Source organism: Salmo trutta, chromosome 26, assembly GCF_901001165.1.
Source record: "Salmo trutta chromosome 26, fSalTru1.1, whole genome shotgun sequence".
NCBI lineage: Eukaryota > Metazoa > Chordata > Actinopteri > Salmoniformes > Salmonidae > Salmo > Salmo trutta.
The window spans coordinates 4,167,151-4,182,023 of NC_042982.1; the positions used below are offsets into that span (position 1 = coordinate 4,167,151).

General features: G+C 42.4%; 2 protein-coding genes across 2 annotated transcripts; one reads left to right on the forward strand and one right to left on the reverse strand.

The window, feature by feature from the left end:
* The first annotated feature begins 5,262 nt into the window (after positions 1 to 5,262).
* LOC115162921 (zona pellucida-like domain-containing protein 1) lies at positions 5,263 to 9,511 on the forward strand. The gene is made up of 11 exons (XM_029714438.1): positions 5,263 to 5,342; positions 5,629 to 5,736; positions 6,061 to 6,287; positions 6,737 to 6,927; positions 7,067 to 7,139; positions 7,410 to 7,507; positions 7,727 to 7,810; positions 7,942 to 8,113; positions 8,368 to 8,467; positions 8,658 to 8,684; positions 8,806 to 9,511. The coding sequence occupies exons 2-11, from the start codon at positions 5,637 to 5,639 to the stop codon at positions 8,964 to 8,966; spliced, it is 1,233 nt and encodes a 410-aa protein (XP_029570298.1). The 5' UTR covers positions 5,263 to 5,342; positions 5,629 to 5,636; the 3' UTR covers positions 8,967 to 9,511.
* Positions 9,512 to 9,703: 192 nt separating this feature from the next.
* zgc:162608 (apolipoprotein A1/A4/E family protein) lies at positions 9,704 to 11,476 on the reverse strand. The gene is made up of 3 exons (XM_029714439.1): positions 11,269 to 11,476; positions 11,013 to 11,112; positions 9,704 to 10,783 (listed from the first exon to the last, which is right to left on the reverse strand). The coding sequence occupies exons 1-3, from the start codon at positions 11,315 to 11,317 to the stop codon at positions 9,970 to 9,972; spliced, it is 963 nt and encodes a 320-aa protein (XP_029570299.1). The 5' UTR covers positions 11,318 to 11,476; the 3' UTR covers positions 9,704 to 9,969.
* Positions 11,477 to 14,873: the final 3,397 nt, after the last annotated feature.

Sequence of the window (14,873 nt, forward strand, 5' to 3'; positions counted from 1 at the left end):
AGTCGTGCCTGGCAGTGCAGTCATGAGTGAACAGGGAGTACAGGAGGGGGCTGAGCATGCACCCCTGAGGGTCCCCTGTGTTGAGGATCAGCGGGTGGATGCGTTGTTACCTACCCTCACCACCTGGGGGCAGCCTGTCAGGAAGTCCAGGATCCAGTTCCATAGGGAGGTGTTCAGTCCCAGGGTCCTTAGCTTTAAGAATGAGCTTTGAGGACACTATGCTGTTGAACGCTGAGCTGTAGTCAATGAACAGCATTCTCACATAGGTGTTCCTTTAGTCCAGGTGTGAAAGGGTAGATTGGAATGCAATAGAAATTGCATCATCTGTAGATCTGTTGGTGCGGTATGCAAATTGGAGTGGGTCTAGGGTTTCTGGGATAATGGTGTTGATGTGAGCCATGACCAGCATTTGAAAGCACTTCATAGCTACAGATGTGAGTACTACGTGTCTGTAGTCATTTAGGCAGGTTACTTTAGTGTTCTTGGGCACAGGGACTATGGTGGTCTGCTTGAAACATGTTGGTATTACAGACTCAGACAGGGAGAGGTTGAAAATGTCAGTGAAGACACCTGCCAGTTGGTCAGCGCATGCTTTCAGTACACGTCCTGGTAATCCGTCTGGCCCTGCGGCCTTGTGAATGTTGATCTCTTTGAAAGTCTTACTCACATCGGCTGGCGGAGAGCGTGATCACACAGTCGTCCGGAAGAGCTGACTCTCTCATGCATGTTTCAGTGTTACTTGCCTCGAAGAAAGCATAAAGTTATTTAGCTCGTCTGGTAGGCTCGTGTCACTGGGCAGCTCTCGGCTGTGCTTCCCTGCCACGTCCGACAAGCATCGGAGCCGGTGTAGTAAGATTCGATCATAGTCCTGTATTGACGCTTTGCCTGTTAGATGGTTCGTCGGAGGGCATAGCGGGATTTCTTAGAAGCTTCCGGGTTAGAGTCCCGCTTCTTGAAAGCGTCAGCTCTACCATTTAGCTCAGTGTGAATGTTGCCCGTAATCCATGGCTTCTGGTTGGAGTATGTACATACAGTCACTGTGTGGACGACGTCCTCGATGCACTTATTGATAAAGCCATTGACTGATGTGGTGTACTCCTCAATGCCATCGGAAGAATCCCGGAACATATTCTAGACTGTGCTAGCAAAGCAGTCCTATGGTTTAGCATTTGTTTCATCTGACCACTTTTTTATAGACCGAGCTTGTAAGCAGGAATCAGGAGGATAGAATTATGGTCAGATTTGTCAAATGGAGGGCGAGAGAGCTTTTCACACTGTTTCAGCGTTAGATGCTACCTTGTACAGGAACAATTTTTTCGGGCGAAAGAACCTGTTTAGTGACAATACGAAAGATAAGGAACCACAACCACTGCCTCCGGTCTGTTCATTTCATGCCTCCCACCTGTGTTAGGGGGTTTTGGACTAGCTGATCCGTCACACCTTCTAAAGTCTACAGTATCATTCCCTTGCCTATTCCCAGCATATTTTCTTTCCCAATTCAAATCAGCATCTTAAAACAACCCTAATTGCCCTTGGTTATTGCTGTGACTGAGATCAAATATCTGCCACCTTTGTTGAGCCCTAAGAATGGATATTGTAAAGAAGCACAATGGTAATGTTGGAGTATGTTGTCACTACAGTATGATCCTGGCTGACATGTCTTGATGTTTTTTACACTGGTCATGTCTGTCTGGGACTTTTTCTAGCTTGTTTTCAGTGGTGAAGGTTACAGTTGCAATGTTTAACTTTGTGAAATGTTAGGTTTCCTGTATTGGTGATTGGATGGATTGGACCTGTATTATTAAAACTGAATAGAGAAAGATTCCACGTTTAACAGCTACACTGAACAAAAATATAAATGCAACATGCAACAATTTCAAAGACTTTACTGAGTTACTGATCATATGAGGAAACCAGTCAATAGAAATAAATGCATTAGGCCCTAATCTATGGATTTGCATGACTGGATAGGGGTGCAGCCATGGGTGGGCCTGGGAGGGCATAGGTCTACACACTTGGTAGCCAGGCCCACCCACTGGGGAGCCAGAGCCCAGCCAATCAGAATTCGTTTTTTTTGCCACAAAAGGGCAAAAAACAGAAAACTCAACACCCCCTCCCCCCTCAGACCATCCCGCAGGTGAATTCTCTAAAATTACGTTGGAGGCGACTTATGGTAGCGAAATTAACATTCAATTCTCTAGCAACAGCTCTGGTGGACCTTCCTGCAGTCAGCATGCCAATTGCACGCTCCCTCAAACATCTGTGGCATTGTGTTGTGTGACAAAACAGCACATTTTAGAGTGGCCTTTTATTGTCCCCAGCAAAAGGCGCACCTGTGTAATGATCATGCTGTTTAATCAGCTTCTGGATATGCCACACCTGTCAGGTGGATGGATTATATTGGCAATGGAGAAATGCTCACTAACAGGGATGTAAATACATCTGTGCATATGGAACATTTCTGGGATCTTTTATTTCAGCTCATGGAACATGGGATATTGCTTTTGTATTTACATGTTGTTCAGTATATTATCAACCCATTCATTTTTCATTTTACATTTGAGTGAATTGTTCTGAATTCCTTTGTCATATCTGTGTTCCCTCTCTCAAACCACAAATGATATAGCAAAATACACATGCTAAATTGTTTCCTTTTATCTAGCTTGTTCATTTCTTTCTTCGCATCATATAACAAGGCAAGCAACATGCATTTTATTACTATGGCATTTCCACATGTACAATACTGTTTTTTCATTCATTTTCAGAATCAATCAACCTTGATTATCCATTGATTTAAGTAATAGTAAACAGCTTAGCTTGAAACTACAAGGGTCCAGAGTTTTGCATAATCTGGAATTGTCCCTTTGAGTGACCCCAGCGGCCATTAGGATGATTGGAATCTGATAATGTGATTAGACCACATAAAAATACATCCCGTGTTGAACACTAAACAATTGTCATTGGAGAAATCTTGGGCAGAGACAAAAAGTGAAGGGACTGTCACCAAGTGATGCATCCGTATAGTGTAACAAATCTCTTCTCTCGCCAAGGGGCTTTTGGCAGAAGCATATCTGGTCGTTTTGATTCTATATTTCACGCTGAACAATAGGCATTCACAGTAGCAGTTGTAGCCTATAGCAAAGGCTACTTTCAAAGTAGCTCTTAGAACAAAATAGAATAGAGGGATGACATGCAAGTGAAATTAACAATGCCTATTTTTGATTCTGTGTGTTTCTTACCTTGTGGCTTCCGTTATCACATTTCCAGCATTCATAGTGTTTCATTCTCAAGACATGAATCCACTCTTCTGCATAGGACATCCCAAAGACCGCTTTGTCTCTCGTATAGACTTAACTTCTCACTTTTAGATGGAAGTTTGATAAGAAATGCAAAAGGAACCCCGGGGATTGTATGGCATTTTGATGAATAGGTTTTGTGTGGTGATTAATGTTTATAAAATTTGAACCGACCCACCCTTGTTCCAAACAAGGTTTTGTAATGAAATGCCAATGCATGCCCAACCCGTGAAGCTCTAAGGGCCTCTTTCCTAGACAGAGGTTAAGCCTGTTCCTGGGCTAAAAACCATGCTCAAAGGAGAATTTCGTATAGATTTTCTGGATCATCTCATTGGCTCAGAATTCATATTATTGCATATTCTACACAATATCTCAACCTATCAAATAAAAAATACAATTATAGTACCAGTCAAAAGTTTGGACACACCTACTCATTCAAGGGTTTTTCTTATTTCTTTAAAACTATTTTCTACAATGTAGAATATTTGTGAAAACATCAAAACTATGAAATAACACATATGGAATAAGTAAGCATTTCACGGTAAGGTCTACACTTGTATTCGGCACATGTGACAAATACAGTTTAATTTGATTTGAATCATGTAGTAGCCATAAAAGTGTTAAACAAATCAAAATATATTTTATATTTGAGATTCTTTAAAGTAGCCACCCTTTGCCTTGATGGCAGGTTTGCACACTCTTGGCATTCTCTCAACCAGCTTCATGAGCTGGTCACCTGGAATGCATTTCAATTAACAGGTGTGCCTTGTTAAAAGGGAATTAATGCGTTTGAGCCAATCAGTTGTGTTGTGACAAGGTAGAGGTGGTATGCAGAAGATAGCCCTATTTGGTAAAAGACCAAGTCCATATTATGGCAAGAACAGCTCAAATAAGCGAAGAGAAACGACAGTCCATCATTACTTTGAGACATGAAGGTCAGTCAATCCGAACTTCGCAAAAACCATCAAGAGCTATGATGAAACTGTCTCTCATGAGGTCCGCCACAGGAAAGGAAGACCCAGAGTTACCTCTGCTGCAGAGAATAAGTTCATTAGAGTTACCAGCCTCAGAAATTGCAGCCCAAATAAATTATTCACAGACTGTGTGAATCAGGCATTCATGGTCAAATTGCTCCAAAGAAACCACTACTAAAGGACACCAATAAGAAGAGATTTGCTTGGGCCAAGAAATACGAGCAATGGACATTAGACTGGTGCAAATCTGTCCTTTGGTCTGATGAGTCCACAATCACCCGACCTCAACCCAATTGAGATGGTTTGGGATGAGTTGGACAGCATATGTGGGAACTCCTACATATGTTGAAAAGCATTCAAGGTGAAGCTGGTTGAGAGAATGCCAAGAGTGTGCAAAGCTGTCATCAAGACAAACTTTGAAAAATATAAAATATATTTTGATTTGTTTAACACTTTTTTGTTTACTACATGATTCCATATGTGTTATTTCCCAGTTTTGATGTCTTCACTATTATTATACAATGTAGAAAATAGTTAAAATAAAGAAAAAGCCTTGAATGAGTAGGTGTGTCCAAACTTTTGACTGGTACTGTATATTAAACAGTGATATATAGTTAGAACTAATTGTTTCCACAATTAGCAAATCACTGAAGAATATTGCATTCAAGTGGGTTCATTTATAATGTAAAAAAAAATCCTGATGCTGAATGGAATGAATCCAATATGATATTTAAAACAGATATGAATACAGTGTACAATATGTCCCTGAAAAGCAACAACGCTCAATCGTTCTTAAGATATCCCCTATTTGTTTCCAAGAAATATGAAATATCCTGTGCAGGTTAACCTTTGAGATCTATGTCAAACCCCACTGACACAGTCATCTTAGTGGTTGTTTGATGGCTTTCACTTTTTAAAAAACCTTGGTGTGTGTGTGTGTGTTTGTTGATGAGATGGATGTGTGTTTCACTCCCATGTGATATTAGATGTCAGGGAGGTCTAACACCTGCAGTATATGAGACACATCCCACCACCACCTGCTCACACAAACACCTCCTCAGGAACCTCACAGGTAGGATGGGATGACTTGAGACTCAGCTCTCCTGCTTTAGTTTTGAAAGGTCAAACCAAACTTATTTAGAATAGGGAATCATTTTTGGGGGGAAGTTTATCATTTTAGACATGTAACAGATTTTCTTTAGTGGTACATTTTACATGTTTATTTCCTATATGGGATAGCAAGTGTCACAACCATCTCTGCATCATCATCTGCTTTGCACTCTGATCATGGATGCCGACTGTGGTTCTTTCTGTTCTGTGAATGTCCTCTGGGTGTGTCTCTCATCCTCTCTCCACAGTAGTTAAGATGCTCTCCCTGTGCTGTGTCTCTGCTGTGATGGCTATTTTCCTCCAGCCTGCCTTCTCCATTACCTACAACTGTTCTGCTCTGTACAAGAGGGTCCCAGGTAAGTCCTGAGGGTTGAACCTCGTGGCTATTCAGGGGTGGAATTCCCCATGTGAAAATCTCAGGGGGAACAACAGACAGTGGATTGCGCAGTCAAGTGGAACAGAGTAAATAGGCATTTTAACGTCATAGATTTAGCCGGTGGTAACTTGTGGAATAGACACCGGCTGGTATGCACTTTTAACCAATCAGCATTCAGGATTAGACTCACCCGTTGAAAAAACAGTGGTAAGATCACTGAGTGATTCCCCCAGCAGCTACTGTCATCTAGTCATTTTTCTGTATATGTTTTAACCTCCACTCCCTCTCCTCTGTGGCCCCTCAGACAACAGTGACTTGACGGTGGACTGCGGGGCCAGTATGATCAACCTGAAGGTGAACCTGTGTACGGCTCAGTGGGCAGGCTTCGACCCCGCCGTTCTGGCTCTGAATGGAGAGCACAACAAGAGCCAGTGCCAGGGCTTGATTGACACCAGCGTGGATCCGCCTGTCATCCGCTACCAGCTGCCTGTCAATCACAGCCAGGCGAACCCCTGTCGACAGTCACTGCAGGTGAGAGGGTTACTTGACATTCACTGTGACAGAGTGCCTTAGGTAAGGTGTACATTTTAGGAAATCTGCATATTACAGTTTATGCACAATGAGAGAGTGCCTTAGTTACGGTGTAAATTAGGACATCATTAGGATATGGGCTTTTTTACTGTATGTAATGTGAACTGTGTCCAAGACTAGCCCTCTGGTGGTTATTTGGGAAATAGCTAATGGAAAAAGGAAAATTGTGTGTAGCCTACTGTGAACTGTTCAATTGTGTAAAATGATACTACTTTACATTATTATAGAATCGAATGTAAAACAAACCTAGTATTGATGGGTTGTGTTTGTGTACTAGCTAAATGTCTAATAACAACGTGTTGATCCTATATCAATCAATCTGGACTAGATTACCCCTTTCCCTTTCAATCATCAATTCATTAATCCATCGCTGTGTTGATTGAGCCTAGATCTTGGACGAGGCCCCGGATGCCTCTGGTCCTTTCAACTTTTTCTCCAGCATCCAGTCGGTCATCATCACGGGCTACCTTAACACCCCCAAGTCCTCTGTGGGGATCATCAGTTACGCTACTGACCTGTACTATCACTTCTCCTGTCGCTACCCACTGGAGTATCTTCTCAACAACACACAGATTGTAGCGTGAGTCTCGGTCCTCTAACTGTTTATCAGTAAAAATGTATCTTCGTCAGGTCAACTGAGGTATATATTAAGTGACACTTTTTCCTTCTTCTCTAACGCCAGCTTTCTCCCACTCGTTCTCCCACTCGTTCTATCTTAGGTCGTCAGTCTCAGTGGCCACCAGTGACAACAATGGCACGTTCATCAACACCTTGAGTATGAGTGTTTTTAATGTGAGTGCAGGATTCAATTCCTTATGTATAAAAAAGCCTCCACGAATGGTCAGAGCTGTCTGAGAAGTATAGAATATCTCAAGTACACTGTACCTGCCTATAGAATGTTATCATAATGTAACTATATCTTAGCGTCATATTATGAAGTGTTCATTTACTCTTACTCTTATTTTACTCTACTATTAGTCTTTTGATTTGGATATTTACAAAATACATCTCACCTGTGATCTTCCTCACAACTCCTTCTCTTCTCTACTGCTTGTTGTGTAGGGCACGGATTATGGTTACCCATTGGTGGTTCCACCGACAGGACTTGAATTGCGTTCCAAGGTTTATGTGGAGGTCAAGGCCATCAACCTCACTGGGAAGTAAGTCAACCTTTTTGTCTCTTAACTTATCTACTGGTTCAAATGTCAAGGAGTCCACACTCATTTCATGTACGGTATTTTGCATTGTAGTTTGCCATATCCATTATATTCCTATTTATGTTGTATATTCTATATTTTCATTATTGTGAATGGTGTACACTCTGTTTCTAACAAATTGACATGACTCTCTCTCTCTCTCTCTCTCTCTCTCTAAAACAGTTTTAATCTTTTACTTGACCACTGCTTTGCAACCCCATCAGCGTACAACATGTCAAACAATGAGAAGCATGACTTCTTCACAGGGTTTGACAAAAACCATCCTCTCGTCAATTTCAAATATAGAGATATATGAGTGATAAATTATAGGCCAAAATATTGATCACAATAAGTATGTGCAAAATGACAAAGCGTTGTCTTATAATCTTTATTCACAGATGCACTGTTGATTCACGCTCATCAGTCACACAGAATGGGATTTCCAAGAATTCCCGATTCTCCTTTGAGGCATTTCGCTTTGTGACACACAATAACCTGGAAAAGTCCAGTATCTTCCTGCACTGCATCCTTCGACTGTGTGAGCCCAGCAAGTGTCAGAAACTGGTTGATGTAAGTGGAGTTCACATACCTACACCATTCTTAAAGTATCTTGTTCTTTACAATTAGCACCATCGATAAAACAGTGTTGACCTTGACCCATCACAGTGACCTTGTCAAGAGATCGGATCTCTTGGTATAGTGGCTAACTTGTTGGGTTGACAGTCACTGGACCCGGGTTCCAAGTTCCGGTCGGCGCTACCCCCTGAATTCGCTGCAATACCATAAATGGTTCATATAAGCATAAGAACTTGTCTTTGTTACAGGCTTGTAATAGCAGGAGAAAGAGATCACTGGAGCCTTTTGGATCCGAGTCAGCGGAATCAGCCACTGTTTCTGTGGGACCACTCTATACTAGCAGAGATGGTGAGACCTGGAGTCATCCATTAACGATTTTGTTCAACATTATGTCTGAGATTCTGATATTCAGTAATAATGATCACAGGTAGCAAGTCATTCACTGGAGTTTATAGAGATAATTGCTATTAGTACCACTGCTACTCAAATTCCATTTCGATGAATAATATGTTTTCTCTCCCTGTTGTTTTTCCTACAGAGGAAAGACCTGCTGCGTTGGCATATAGTGAGTTAAATGTTTTTGCTAAATTAAAGCGTCAAATAGTGAATATGTCTAGGTGGGAGGATAAACCTGTCATTCAAAGCACGCCCAAAACTATGCTCTACTTTTCCTCTGTGTGATCCAGGCAGCGGAGGGGTACAGTCAGGAGGTGACAGGGTTAACATCACAAGGCTGGTGGTAGGGATCCTTTTTGGCACTGCAGCCATAGCCCTGGTTGTCCTAGGCAGCTGGTTTGTCCTCAAGAAGTTCTACTGGGCAGGCGGTCCGTCCCACTCCTTTGACTGAAAGGTGTCTTGGCCAATGACCATCTACCAACCAACCTGTCCACCTCCGAGCTACCCAATCTGCTTCGCCTAATAGGGTGTGTTTTAGATTTCTCATGATGTCATTCATTTTGTAGCCAAATACTACTAGAAGACCTTGAGTGTGTCCTAAGAAAATAAGTGGACACTAGTGTCTAATTACCCTTTTGTTTCTAGATTAAGTTAATCAATATCAATTACCGGTTACGAAGGAAAATGTGTAACCGCCTGAACCATCGCAATACTTCACCTTTTGTACTAATATATAAGAATTTCTGAAAGTATGTTAAATGCTTGAGCAATAGTGTACTAGATGAGGCAACATAAATACTTCTCTGAATTTGAACAATTATTCTGGAATGTGGGAACTGATATATTACCTATGGCATTTATCTGACTACTAATAATAGCGTTGCCTACGACTCCATAGATATATGCACGGAGTCCTCCACAATGCTATAATATGATATGGGTTTTGGTGATTTTATTTTGATATATACTGTACTCAATACAGTTGACTTGTAACCTGGTGGGCTGGGGGCTGGGTTTAGCAAGCCCCCAGTGGGCTGGGTTTAGCAACCCAGTTTTCGTGTCAATCATGCTCCAATTTCAGACTACTGCTCTGTACATTATTGGAAAAAATACTAAATAAAGTTGAACATGAATTCAATGTTGTGTAATGGTGTCTGTTTTTATGAGAATACAATAAAGCACTGCATATGAACTAGCCGTTTACTCTGTAAACTTCACACAAGCTTTATTTACAGTTGACAAAATAAAATGCCTTACAACAATCATCCACATGAAATAAACAGCAAAAACATAAATATACATGGATTACTTACTGTACTGTATATACAATGGTAGAGGAGTTTATATATATAAGCACAAGGAGCAGAAACAACGATATAGTTTAAATGTACCCTATAATGGGACACCATGTTCTTTCTCTCTCATTTTGCTATGAGGAAAGTTCTGTTCTGCTTTTACTGGACAGTGTGCAGAATGTCCTGCAGGAGAGCGCTTAGTTTTGCAGTGAAGTCATCCTCCAATAAGCCCAGAGGTGGAGAGGGCGGCTCGCTGGGGCTCTGAGCCTGTGACTCCTGCCCCAGAAGGTGCTTCTCTATTCTGGCATGGAACAACTGGTCCTGTAAGGTGGCGCTCTGGCAGAACTGCTCCATGCTGGTGAACACCTCTGCCCTGAGGGGGTGTGGAGCCAGCAGGAGACGGACCAGCTTTGCTTTCAGTACCCCCACCCTGCCCTGGACCTCCAGACTCAATGCCTGCACATCCTGTCCCAGCCGTACATTCACCTCCTGCCAGAAGTCCCCCTGGAAGGTACCACTGAGCTCCCTGATCATGCTGGATGTCTTGGTTTTGAAGTCCTGGATGATGGAGGTCATTTTGGCACTGCTGTCATCCAAGGTCTGGCTGATCCACTGCACGGCCTCCAGGTATAGAGCGGGTCCGGCCGCTGCCTGGCTTTCCGCAGCCTCCAATCCCTGAAAGTAGAGCCTGAGGTGGCTACACAGCTCCTGGCTGTTGCTGTTCACGGCGCTCTGGAGCTGTTTGGTCAGGGGGGCCAGGCGATTTCTCACGCTGGCCAGGGTGGACTCGCTGGACTGGGGGTGGGCAGGGTACACGGCGAGCCTCTCCCTCAACTTCGTGAGCTCCTGGCGAAGGCGGGCGCGCAGCCTCTCGGACTCCAGGGTAAGCTTGTGCCTGATCTCGCTCACCATGGGGTTGGGGCTGTCCTGGGTGTACAGGTTGCTGCTCTCCACATGGCTCTTCCACATCCCACTGTTAACATACAGGATCAGTTAAAACATTGTTATAAAGGCTGTTATGAGGCTGTTAAAATACTGTTATAATACCATTACAAAGCTGTTAAAAGATTGTTATAAGCCTGTTATGGAACTGTTATAAGGCTTTATCGGACTGTTAGAAGGCTGTTAAAAGGCTCACCTGTATACATGCATTTCTGATTCATGATTTAATTATTTATGTTATATATTGTATGAGGACATACTTGGCATCCTTGTTGAGGTCTGTCTTCTCATGAGCCTGATTGGTCATTATGTCCTGTAGGACCTGTGATGCTTCTCTGCTGGTACGGTGGAGTGGGTATGCTACAGTAGAAGATAGAAGTTAACACCATTGATACATTAACTCATTTTAAATCCTATTATTCTCTTTAATACATCGTTGCGTCTGCTCTATATTATAAACACTATTCGACAGCAGATGCAATGATGTTTTTAATGGAAAGGAAAGAAAGCACAAACCTGTGGTTGTCAAAAACGACAAGGCGAAGATCACTACTTTGAGATGCATGTTTTTTTGTTGTTGTTTTTTTTACACTGAGGAGAAATGGGAAAATGAATTAGGATTTTTAACAGGAATCTTCAGACTAAATAGACCACACAAACAGAAGTAGCTGAAGATCGATAAGTGAGAGAGTGGCCTGTCCTTACCTATGCACTAGGTTTGACAAAATGACTCTTCATCAAGACCGTGCTTATAAAGGGATGGGTCCTTCTTATCATTGGTTGTCCTTAACTCTGCCTGTGTCAACACACAACACGTGGAGGGTCATGTTGATAACGAATAGCACCCAACACAACGCACAAAAACACTCACTGTCACAGACCGCACAAGCTCCAACATTCCTTTCGACATCGGTTTAAAGAATTTCAAATGATGTCATCCTGTAATAAGGGTAAGATTGTAAAAGCGTTGTGGTCATGAAAGGAGTCATGTGGGGCGAAAGGGTCAATATCAGAAAGAGTTTGCGGGTCAAGAGATCAATTCAACTACCATGGGGACAAATGATTTAAAAAAACAACACTTTGAATTATATTTAAATGCACTATTAAATTCATCCCCTTAGGTGCACTACATGGCCAAAAGTACACTATATATACACACAAAAGTATGTGGACACCCCTTCAAATTAGTGGATTAGGCTATTTCAGCCACACCCGTTGCTGACAGGTGTATAAAATCGAGCACACCGCCATGCAATCTCCATAGACAAACATTGGCAGTAGAATGGCCTTACTGAAGAGCTCAGTGACATTCAACGTGGCCCCGTTGTAGGATGCCACCTTTCCAACAAGTCAGTTGGTCAAATTCCTGCCCTGTTAAAGCTGTCCTGGTCAACTCTAAGTGCTGTTATTGTGAAGTGGAAACATCTAGGAGAACACTTCCTGTCCCAATGCATAGTGCCAGCTGTAAAGTTTGTGGAGGAGGAATAATGTTCTGGGGCTGTTTTTCATGGTTCGGGCTAGGCCCCTTAGTTCCAGTGAAGGGAATTCTTAACGTTACAGCATACAAATGACATTCTAGACGATTCTGTGCTTCTTTGTGGCAAAACTTTGAGGAAGGCCCTTTCCTGTTTCAGCATGACAATGCCCCTGTGCACAAAGCGAGGTCCATACAGAATTGGTTTGTCGAGATTGGTGTGGAAGAACTTGACTGGCCTGCACAGAGCCCTGACCCCAACGAACACATTTGGGATGAATTGGAACGTTAACTGCGAGCCAGGCTTAATCACCCAACATCAGTGCCCGAAGCAGCACTATATTATTACCTATGATTTTGGAATGAGATGTTTGACGAGCAGGTGTTCACATACTTTTAGTGTATGTCAACTTGCAGGTTTCTGAGATCCCAGGCCACCACACAGACAAGGCTATATAGTTAACATTTTTTTTATTTGATTTCAACAGTATCAGGGGGCTTCACACTATTCACACACACAGTCCCAAAATACTCTCTACGCTGCTAGAGGTCCTCAAGATGGCCTTCGCCATCACCGTCAGTCATCCAGCATTTGTCTATCGGTCGTTGGTTGCCAGTCATTCCTCTTTGTCCGTTGTCAACAAGTGTCTGTGGCACCAAGCCCATGGCACGTTCCATGCTGGCGACAGGGGAAGACGTGCATGAGACATTCTGAACAGAAGTTTTTGACCACACTCGCATGTTTAGGGTTCGACCATCCCTTATCTGCAGTATAGAGCGTTGTCGACTCAGGTCGCTCTGGCTGCATGTGACGTGGTGACTAATGCTGGTTGTGGTGGCAGCAACGGTTTCGCCAGATCTTTATTTGTAAATTGAGAGGTGCCGGAACAAAAAGTGAGCCGACAGGGGGGGTGATCTGGAGGCCTATGAGGTATGCATTAAAAAAATGTCACCTTTATAATACAGCATTGCATGCATTATCATTGCTTTGTGTGCTGGCATAAGAGCATAGAGCATTTCATGCAATTCTACATCATTTTAGATGATTTGAGACTTTAGCAGAATCGTTTTTTAATACCTCACAAATGATCGAAATGACAGTATACTTTAACTGACAAACCGAGATCAATAAAAACGTCCTCGTCTTGAATCCGTTAATAGCCTAGGTGTGTGGAGATCTCGTACAACATGAGGAAATTATAGTCTTAAAACAGCTTTCCAGTTTCCCCCAATGATGCGCTCTGCCTAAAGCCTCGGTTATACTTTTTGCAAAACAATGCTGTTCGCTCAATAGGCTTATTTGGAAGTTGATAACATATTTAGTAGCCTACAGACAGATTAGTCTTCTCTGTTCACTGAGATATTTACCACACGTTCCCAACTGCATGCCATGTGATTGGGCTACACACAATCCACAGCTAAGCTATTTTTTTTTTAAATAATACAGGCCTACTCCTGGTGTATTATTCTGAATTATTGTCATTTATCAGGGGTACCGCATGATGAAGTGCAACGCTGGAGAGCAATGACCACACCTTGTTCATAAGCTACAATGTTGCGCAAACCATAAACCTGGACTGACCCAACATGAATCCATTCTTAGAATATTAGGCACGTTTCACATTACGTTTTTTTTAAGGGGCAAGAAAATTAGAGGCATCAAGTTGAATGAATTTGATTAGAATTGCAAACAGTAGAAATATTTTGTTCATGACACAAGATGTACTGGATTCTGACAAATGGGTTCCGGAACAAAACGTTCCAAATTTAGAGGTACCGGATCAAATTAAGCACTGGATTTAGCATTGGTGTGTTCTCCCTACAGAAGCAGTCCCCAAACAATCTTCAGTGGGGTTTATCAGCAATTGGCATCCAACATTATTGTGCATTACCACCACCTACTGTACGAGTGTGGGCCAGAGATACTAAAGCCTACCTGCCAGTCCAGTTAATCTTAAATTATATATATTTCAGACAGTATCTAATCATGTTCTACTTAGTAAGGTCTTTAAACTAATTTCCTGTATCCTCTTCTCCCTCACACTGGATCTCAGCCTCTTTCCCTCTCATACTGCCCACACTGTATTAGTACATGCTCCAGTAGCTATATTTCCTGGCAATAATCACACTTTCCTGTCACATTTAAAGTCTTATTTAATCCTTAATCTTGTAAAAATAGCTTCCTCTCTTCCTGCCATCCTCCCTGACTTTCCTCTGTACTTGGAATAGATACCTGCCCTTAGTCTGTTCCACTGCTCCCATAAGCTTGACACCTGTAACAACGTAATGTATTCGGCACATACGCTCATACAGGATAACTTATATATCCTAGCTTCACTTTGTCGGGCAAAGACTCAACTTCAAAACTCAAAAGAGACAATGACTCTTCGGTTTCCCAACTCTTGCCACCCTGTTTGTGTCGCATCAAACTACGAGCATCACATACAGCGGAAACCTTTCCCCTCAGCTGGTCAACTTTTATATTTACTGCTACCCCAGTTACCACTCCATTCATTGAGAGCGAAACAATTCATTGTTCTTGCCCCCATTTGTTTTATTCCGAGCGCCTTCTCCCTCGGACCGACATAAATAATTATCACTAGACCACTTCTGGTTACCCTCACCGATTCCACATTACCCAACTCTT

Excerpts from the sequence above, each read along its gene's own strand:
- zgc:162608 (XM_029714439.1), bottom strand. The coding sequence starts at position 11,317 with ATGCATCTCAAAGTAGTGATCTTCGCCTTGTCGTTTTTGACAACCACA. Across the intron at positions 11,113-11,268 it reads GTCGTTTTTGACAACCACAG|CATACCCACTCCACCGTACC; the intron begins GTTTGTGCTTTC and ends CTTCTACTGTAG. Across the intron at positions 10,784-11,012 it reads GACCTCAACAAGGATGCCAA|TGGGATGTGGAAGAGCCATG; the intron begins GTATGTCCTCAT and ends GTATGTTAACAG.
- LOC115162921 (XM_029714438.1), top strand. The coding sequence starts at position 5,637 with ATGCTCTCCCTGTGCTGTGTCTCTGCTGTGATGGCTATTTTCCTCCAG. Across the intron at positions 7,508-7,726 it reads GCCATCAACCTCACTGGGAA|TTTTAATCTTTTACTTGACC; the intron begins GTAAGTCAACCT and ends TCTCTAAAACAG. Across the intron at positions 8,685-8,805 it reads ACCTGCTGCGTTGGCATATA|GCAGCGGAGGGGTACAGTCA; the intron begins GTGAGTTAAATG and ends TGTGTGATCCAG.